A 9,025-nucleotide genomic window follows, 5' to 3' on the forward strand; every position below is an offset into this window, starting at 1 on the left:
TCATTGTCCAATCTATTGTACATCCAAACTTTATTCATATACACTGCAAATATATATTTCCATTGAATACAAATAATATGTTAAACTAAACACGCATTGAATAATATGTAAACCTAAACACACATTGATTATATCAAAAATATATTAAGTGTAAATTTTAACTATATATACACTCTATCTCTCACTCTCTTTTATCTATTTCTGAATCATCACATAGTTGAAAGAATAGCATGTCTTAAATTTAATTTTGTCGTTTAGGTAAAAATTAAACAACTTAAAAGAATAGCATGCCTTAAATATTTCACATGAAAGCAATCAAGCATAACAAGCATATCATTTAGATCACATATACATATCATTTAGCTCACATGAAAGGAATCAAGCATAACTTTTATTAAAAGAATATACAAAATTCCCAATTTGTTCATAGTTGTACAAAAACTTAATAATTATTTTATGACTTCTTTTGGGTTTAATAAAGTAGATAGCGAGTCAAATTTCAATATTGTACAATGATGATTACAGAAGACTCAAAGTTTTTCCATTCTCTCCATCATCGTAGAAATTTTAGCTTATCTAGTGTCAACCATTGTTATAGAAAATGTTTTGAAGGTAATATATTGGATGAACGATGATCTACTTTATCTCCCGAGAGGAAGCTCAAGCATTACTTGATGATTGGATGGAAGAAAAAAGAATCAAAGGATTATAACTTTCATATAACGAAGTAGAAGACTTTTATACTGAAGGAATGAATACTACAAGAACAGGAATGGAAGATCAGTAACAACGCCACATCATAAGGTAAAAGAGTAAGTGAACTACATGAGAAGAACCCATATACCCTAAGGGGATATGTAGGCAACTTAAATAAATACAAATCTTTCTTTTTATATATTTTTTAAAATTTATATTTTTTTAATATAATAATCTTGAACCAGGAACTGAATCGTGAATTGACCATTCTGAATTATGAATCATAGTCGATCTATCAGGAATCATCCGATCAACGATTTTGAACTGTCAAATCATCGATTCCAAACTGTAGTTGGATGTATTCGAAGCTCAAAATTATAAATAATTTTAACTCGAGCTTGATTCGAAATAAAATTCGAGCTCTAGTTCAATTCGAATTATTCCACTCTCAATTTGAATATAATCGAATTATAGTTCAGAATGACTTAAATTTGAATTCAATTTGAAGACCTTATTTTAGTATATTTAAATTAAAATTATATAAAAATAATAAGAATTCGATTCGAGTTTAGGTCGCTAAGTAGCTCGTAAACAATTAAATAAAATATTATGTATTCAAATTTAGCTAAAAAAATTATCGAACATATTTCAAGTTCGACTCAAATTCGATAATTTCAAATAAGAATCTAATATTTTTCGAGCAGTCTTAAAAAGCCCATGAACAACCTTATGTTTTGATACAAGATTCATCAATTCTTTTATGTTTCCGTGGAACTAAAGTTCAAAATATGAAATAAAAAATATTTCAACGACTTACCACCCGACTAATTTTTTCCCATTTAATCTTTTTTATGCGACTACGTATCACGGTTAAGGAATGAGAAATCTTTGCACCCCTAGATATGATTAATAAGCTTAAAAAATAAGGGATATTTATCCGATGAACACTGGGCGAAATGTTTGACCATGTTGTGCTCAAATTGTTTGACCAACTTATAGTCAAACTATGGACCTAAACTTACTTCCTCAAATATTATCACACGTGGTTGTGAAGTTGATCAAAGTCAACTCCCAGTCAAAATTAAACATGATTGAGAGGGACATAAAAACTTTGGACAGTTTTCTGCATAATAAAATTGTCTCATTTTAATTTTGCTTAATTATTTATTCGAACCGGTCTGGTCCATCGAACCAAAAAATATGATGCCGAGGTCGATGGTCGATGGTCGATGGTCGATGTGGGTCCCGAGTCCCAACTGGTGCCCAAACTCGTACGCTAACTCGGGAGTCGGAAGAGTTCTATAAAGACGGCGCCGTTGAAACCGAGGCAGAGGCGACGGCGGAGAGGAGATGGCATTGCACGCCGCGACCTTTCCGCCGCCGCAACCCATGGCCCTCCACCGTCCCCGGCCGACCTCTCCGGCCACCTCGCTCTCTCCCTATCCATGCATTCCTCTCCTCAGAATCCGTCCGTTCGTACTCTCCCACGCCGAACTCCGCCCCAGGATGCCCCGCTCCGTGCCTAGAATCACCGCCTCGGCCACCTTGGCGCCTGCCGGTCCCGACTTCATGGATGCGCTCGAGCGGTGTTTCTCTCTGACGTCGGTGTCTGAGCCGATCTCCGGCTCCTCGCCGGCCGCGACTCCAGCAGCCTCGATGCCGGTGATGAAAGGGGGGAAGTATGGGGCCATCGGTGCGGTGACGTTGGAGAAGTCCAAGCTTGATCTTTCTAAGAGTACTATGAGGTCCGACCCCGAGGTATGGAGATAACGAATAGGAATCAGAATTTCATGTCTCAAAATACTTCATTAGCTTGTCAGTATACGCTTCTAGTATGCAAGTTACTGAGTTAAGAATTGGACATACAGGTAATGTAGTAAAGAAAATTGATGGAATGTAGAAATTCAGCCACTTTCAGTGGGATTTGAAAGCCCATTTTAACCGTTAGAACTCTTCTTTGTACTTCTCATCCAAAGGAATTCACTAAAGAATGGGATTGGAATTTCCAATCCATACGGCGAGATTACTTAGCTTCTGCACGTTAGAGGAAGTGATCAACGAAATTTTGCATAAATACACAATATACTTAAATATAACAAAATATGGATTTTTCAAAATCATTATATGCATATATTTCAGATATGTAAATTTTAGTGATTAAAAGTTAATAAATTTGAATTTTTTCACTCTTCCTTTAATATGAACCCACATTTTGAATTTTATATATATATTTTTTACTTTAAAGTAATATTATTGCACTCGCTTAAAATAAATTTTGGCTTCAGTATTTCTTTGACATTGCCAACAGTGTGAGTTTGTGTCTATGAAGTTAATATGGGTCCAATTACATGTGAATCTTAATGGATCATATTATACAAATTGAGAATCGTACAATTTTAACAACTTTGGTAATAAGGGACAGGATCAGGATGGAGATGCCAAATATTGATCAAATTTAAAAAATCTTTAAGGTTTAGGTAAATAATTAGGATGAAAAAGACTCCAATTTATGTTCCTGAGACTTTCGATCTTGTACCAATCATTTCTTGGTCATAGTTAATCTTGCCAATGAAGGCCTTGCTTCACATGCTTGGAAAGTTTTAATTTGCATCTTTCTTTTATATGATGCAGACAGCAATTGGTGGTGGAGGTGGAGATATTGGAAAGAAAAATTTTCTTGGTGGGGATGGAGGAGATGATGGTGGTGGTGATGATGATGATGATGATTACTTTGATGATTTTGACGAAGGAGATGAAGGAGATGAAGGTGGATTATTTAGAAGGCGCATAGTGTTTCAAGAGGTTTGCAAATTCCTTTTTTCATATGATAGCATAACCAGATTTTTGTCAGCCATGTTTGTTGGAGTTTAGTAATGGTAAATATTAACTACCTAGTGTGCATTGCCAGCTTTTTGACAGGAAATTTGTAGACTCTGTGCTTCAGGAGTGGTATAAAAGCATGATAGACTTGCCTGCTGGCCTTCGACAAGCTTATGAAATGGTATATTTCCTATATTCATTCATCAGTTGATAAAATAGTGTATGAATTAGTGTATTTCGTCCTTTCAACAGTCAAGGAAACTTCTAACCTGTCATAATGGGTTAAACATTGCAGGGATTAGTGAGTTCTGCTCAAATGGTCCAATTCTTAGCAATCAATGCAAGGCCAACAGTTACAAGAGCTGTCTCTCGAAGCACTCCTGAATGGTTATCCAGGCCATTCATTGGAAGGTAATGGTTGTCTAATACTAAGATGTATATGTTCCCATACAGATAGTTTTTATTGTTTAAATTTAATGCTTTATGTTTTCATGAGATGAAAATAAATTAAATTCTATGGTATACTTGATTATTATGGAAGAGGGTAACCAATTTCATGGATGTATTGACATCAATTATTTTTACCTGCTTTATCTGTTTGTTTACTCTGTCAAAAGATACCCTTGATTGATGTTGAAGAAGTCAAGATGTGGTTGCTTTATTCAAGTTAGACAAAGAATCATATTTACTGTATGTGAATAAGAGAGTTACACCGAAAGACCATAGACCTATTGTTTGTTTTCATAGTTGGTATAAAATAGTGTGTGGCTAAGTTCTTTGGTTTCCACCTGAAGAAATTCATATGCAAATAAAGAAGTATCTTTGGAGGATGTTATACAAACATTTTAACTGAGCAAAATTCATCGAAGCCAAAGAATCCTTATATAAAATTTTGACATTATGTGTTCACCTTTAATTTTAAGGAAACTGTATATTGAAGAATCCATGCTGATCTTTTAGACTTGAGAGAAAATGCATTAACACTATTGTAAATATGGAAGATGCACTTTATAAACAGTCCTCTCTTTTCTTATTTATAATCCTTTTTGGAAACTTAATCTGCTAATAGAAGTACTTCTAGAATATATTTTTTTAAATATTTTAAGATAAGTAAATGGATTTGATGATTGTGATTATTTTATTACTACATTGTACTATGCTGACAAAGAAATGAACTAACCAACAACACCAAGAGGTCCAAGATAGAGTTATGATGTTGATTATATATGTTATGCCACATATGATAGCGTTATGATAGTGCATATTCATAATTAGATCGACCATATAAGAGTAAGTCAATCTAGTATTATTTTCTTGGGTAATTTACCATTGGGCACTCCTCTTATAGCAGAATTCCAACTGGTGTCCCTCTAGATGATTTAATCAAAAAACACGCCTTTTGACTAAATCTCTAGCAGTGCCCCTATTTTGAATTTAGGAAACTCATGTTAATCATTTTAATGTTTTGTTCAAGCCTCAAGCTAATTGGAAAATAGCTCCATTAAGAGGTGAAGTCTCCACTTCTTGGATGAACCTTGGATGGCTTGGATCCCTGGTCAACGGCCTAAATGCTCCAGATCTGGATGAAGAACCTAGATCACTCCAAATCTCCATCAAAGGTCAAGATTTAATTCCCTACAAAATAATATGTACATTTTTAGATAAAATTTCAGAAAATATAAGAAAAATTATATCAAATCTCTAAATAGGTCGTAACTCGTAAAACATGATATAAATCAACAATTAACCATACGAGAGGATAAAAATGTCAAATATAAGTGCCAAAATAATGTGCTAAAATGCTAATTATCAACCCTAATTTTTGGATAAAAATGGATATGTTTGCAAATCAGCTTGTGGTCCCCAAATCACAAAATTTCATCTCTTACAAAATGATTACTTCAGACATGGAGAATCCTAAAATATCTATTTTTATAGCAAAATGAGAGTGTAAAATGATAGTTCAAGCTAATTTGTAAATCAGCTTTCGGCTGAATAAAGCATTGTGGTGATTAAAAAAAGAGTTTTCTGATTCAAATTAGAGCAATTTTGGCTAAGTCTGAATAGAGGAGGCCCATTGGTACTTCCATTGTAAGAGGGGCTTCCAAGGGTAAATTGCCCCTATTTTTTCTCAATTCAAGGAGCTTTCTGGTAGAAGCCATAGAAGCTTGATAATCTTTTGATGATAAAGAGTAGATCCCTTAACTCGTACAAAATTCATCAGAAGTCTCCTGGTTCCTTTTGAATCCTGAGGGAGGGAGCTAACATAGGAACCCCTTTTAGAATGAAAATTATCTTTTAGAATTTTTTTAAGATATATGGATTTGATATTGGTGGTTCCTGAACCTTTGTTATTCTCCTATATTCCTTCTAATTATTTTCCATGTTTCAATTTCTACTTTGATATGCAGGATGATTGCAGATCCATCATTTTTATATAAACTAATTCTAGAAGAGAGTGTGACTTGTGCCTATTCTGCTTGGTGGGAATTCAAGAATCGAAAAGAGAAGTACTGTTTGCCTGATATTAAATGGAGAATTGTTTTTTTTTTTGTCAAATATTATGTTCATCTTTAAGTCTTATGTTCTTTGACAGGATTAAGCAAGAATGGCATTTGGCACTCCTAAATATTCTAACTGTCATGACTTGTAATGGAGTTATCGTTTGGTCTCTTGCACCATGTCGCTCATATGGGAATACATTCAGGACTGACTTACAAAACAGTATTCAGAAACTTCCTAACAACATATTTGAGAAGGACTATCTTATGAGGGAATTTGACTTGCAGAAAAGAGTTTATTCTTTCTTCTACAAAGCTGCTGAGTTTTCTCTACTTGGATCGACTGCAGGAACTGTTCAAAGTGTTTTATCAAACTTTTTTTCTTCCAGGAAGGATGAGAGGTATGTATAAATGGATTAGCGTCCTCTGTATAGTATTCATCCATCTGCTATCAAAACCCAACCTTGACATTTGCTTGAACTTACATTTAGCAGGTTGTCAGTGACTGTCCCTTCTGTAAGCACCAACGCTCTTGGATATGGCGCCTATTTAGGGGTTTTTGCAAATCTGCGTTATCAGCTTTTGAATGGAGTTGATAGAGCTATGATCAACCATTTTGATGTTCTAAAGGTTGCAATCTGTTTTAGCACAGCATTGAGGTACATCCGTTATTGCTCTTTTATTGCTAATTCCTGCATAACCAACAGGCTGGTGATATTTTAGCAAGTTCGATGCTGGTCTGATTCAGTAATTTATAATGTTTCCTTCTGCCATAACTATGTTAATGGACCATACAACTCAAATCACCAACGCTAATCATTTATTATATGATAAAGGTCGAATTACAATCGAAGAATTGCAGAAATATAGTTCACCTGGCAACTAATAATTTCAACTAGTAAGGATCTGTAATGGAGAAATTTCACATAGACAAAAAGCATGGTATTCAGCCTAAACGTGAGTAGGCAAAAGAAGACAGAGGAAAGATGATAAATACATATGCCCACAACAATAACGCAGATAACAAGGCTTACAGATATCGTCGTATCTCATGTTTTACTATGGAGCAACTAAGATCTGAAAGTCAGAGAGCAAGTGATATCAATTAATTAACCAAACAACTTTAAAACAATTTGAAGCAAATCAATAGAAGTGGATGAAGACATTTAATTAAGTGTAACTTAAATGATTTAAGATATAAACAAATACATCAATTACCTAGGAACAATTGGACAAGTATTCTAAAGAACACATGTCGAATATGTCTTGGCAGTAGCAAAAAAACAAGTGCATGTCCAACATATAATGGTTGAAGAGTAGAATATTCAATACATCAAGCATATAGCAAAGGAAGACAAATGAATAATTCAACATATCAAATACATATTAAACTGAAGGCATCTGTAGATATCACACATATGTTTCCATGTATAGAAACTCCTAAGTTCGCCTATAAAGTAGCATCATATAAAATGTCAGCAGTGAGCAAGCATGGGCTTCAAATTTTTTGTAGAACAATCATATAAAATGGCAGTTTAAACAGAACTTTGCAAGTGGATTTTCTTCTGAAATGTCTCCTACTAACCGGTCTTAGTCGTCCCTAGATAACTTGTATAGCTGCATTTATTTTATAGTGAGTTCTACTGGAAAAGTGGTAAGAGTTCTTGAACTTGACACCGACATGTATTAGCATTTAGGTTTGTTGTCGTGCAGTTCATTTGGTGGCTCTATGTAGATTGTCTTGCAGTTGTTTTACCTTCATTTCATTTTTATGGTGTCTCATCTCTGCCTCCCAGTTTGATCAAGCACTCCATGCTCTGATTTTATCATTTATTTTGCAGAATTTTGAATGCTCATCTTGGTGAGGCATCCAGGCTAGCTTGGCTAGGGGTGGAAGCAGAACCTCTATCTCAGTCAGATAATTTACCGAAACCTTACAACAAACAATCAAATGCTGTAGAAAATCCTTCATCAAAATGGTCGAATCACACTGTCATGACAGGTCTCTGGTTGCTGGGTCTCAAGCAGGGAAGCGATGAACCAGACTCCATACCCTCGAAACCACACCGAAAGCGAACTATCAGAAGAAAAGCAAATGCCACCTCCTTCTAGTCAGTCTCCCTTCATCCATCAAAGCTAGTACAATTCTTGTGCCTGACATTGCAATAATCTGAATGAAGCAAGTGGGCAGTGATCGTCATGTGGAATACCGAAAACCCAAAGATCATGGATGATGAACTCTTAACAATTTTGGCCGAGTTAGTTTTGAGGATCACCAATTTACCATCTCATTCTTTCAATTCCTTTGTAATAAAGAGGAACTGGCTTCGATTACATTGAATTCAGCATTCTCATCGTTGGGCTTCAGTACAATAAATCTACCCACCTGAAGCAGGAAGGTCATAATTCCCAAGTTTTTACTACTTTGCTGATGGAGTGGAGGCTTGCGACGATGAAATATATGGTGGCCACCGGATGGAAGAGGGGAGGCTAGCAAAGCCAAGGATGAAGTGTGCAATGGTCATTGATCCAGTGTCGACCGAGGAGGAAGGGAGAACAATGGAGGTATTTAGACCAAAATCACTTTCTTTTCATTTTGCCATATTAAAATATAATTTCAAAATGCTGCTAAAATTTTATTAATATTGGAATATCTTTTAATATTTTTTATATTATAAGATTGAAACGCTCATTATGAGTGGAGTGAAAAAAAAAGTTGTTAAATGTTGCCCTAGGAAAAAGATGGGCAATTGTTATTAACACTTTACTTTTTGTCTTTGGGGTAATGATTTTATTAACTAAATGCCATCACTACGACAACATTAGGCCCGCCCATGTTATCTTTGCATCACTACAGCTAAAAAGAATCAATTTATAATTCAATTGCGTCAAACTTGCACCGACTGCAATGATTTAATATGCCCTCGGGGTTTCAGTGCAATTATTTAATTTCCCAAATATTTAAGGATTGCGTCTCAATTTTGGTGCATTGATGGATGTATCTTATG

At 34.9% G+C, this 9,025-nt stretch overlaps 1 protein-coding gene across 1 annotated transcript; it reads left to right on the forward strand.

Moving 5' to 3' along the window:
- Nucleotides 1-2,039: 2,039 nt before the first annotated feature.
- LOC141817815 (protein RETICULATA-RELATED 6, chloroplastic-like) lies at nucleotides 2,040-8,793 on the forward strand. The gene is made up of 8 exons (XM_074705443.1): nucleotides 2,040-2,454; nucleotides 3,328-3,498; nucleotides 3,605-3,697; nucleotides 3,812-3,927; nucleotides 5,928-6,026; nucleotides 6,113-6,418; nucleotides 6,512-6,676; nucleotides 7,859-8,793. Exons 1-8 carry the CDS (start codon nucleotides 2,047-2,049, stop codon nucleotides 8,127-8,129), a joined length of 1,629 nt encoding a protein of 542 aa, XP_074561544.1. The 5' UTR covers nucleotides 2,040-2,046; the 3' UTR covers nucleotides 8,130-8,793.
- The last annotated feature ends 232 nt before the right edge of the window (nucleotides 8,794-9,025 follow it).

Source organism: Curcuma longa, unplaced genomic scaffold (assembly GCF_044706935.1).
Source record: "Curcuma longa cultivar G26 ecotype Majalengka, Jawa Barat unplaced genomic scaffold, ITB_CL_G26_1.1 contig_22009, whole genome shotgun sequence".
NCBI classification, from domain to species: domain Eukaryota; kingdom Viridiplantae; phylum Streptophyta; class Magnoliopsida; order Zingiberales; family Zingiberaceae; genus Curcuma; species Curcuma longa.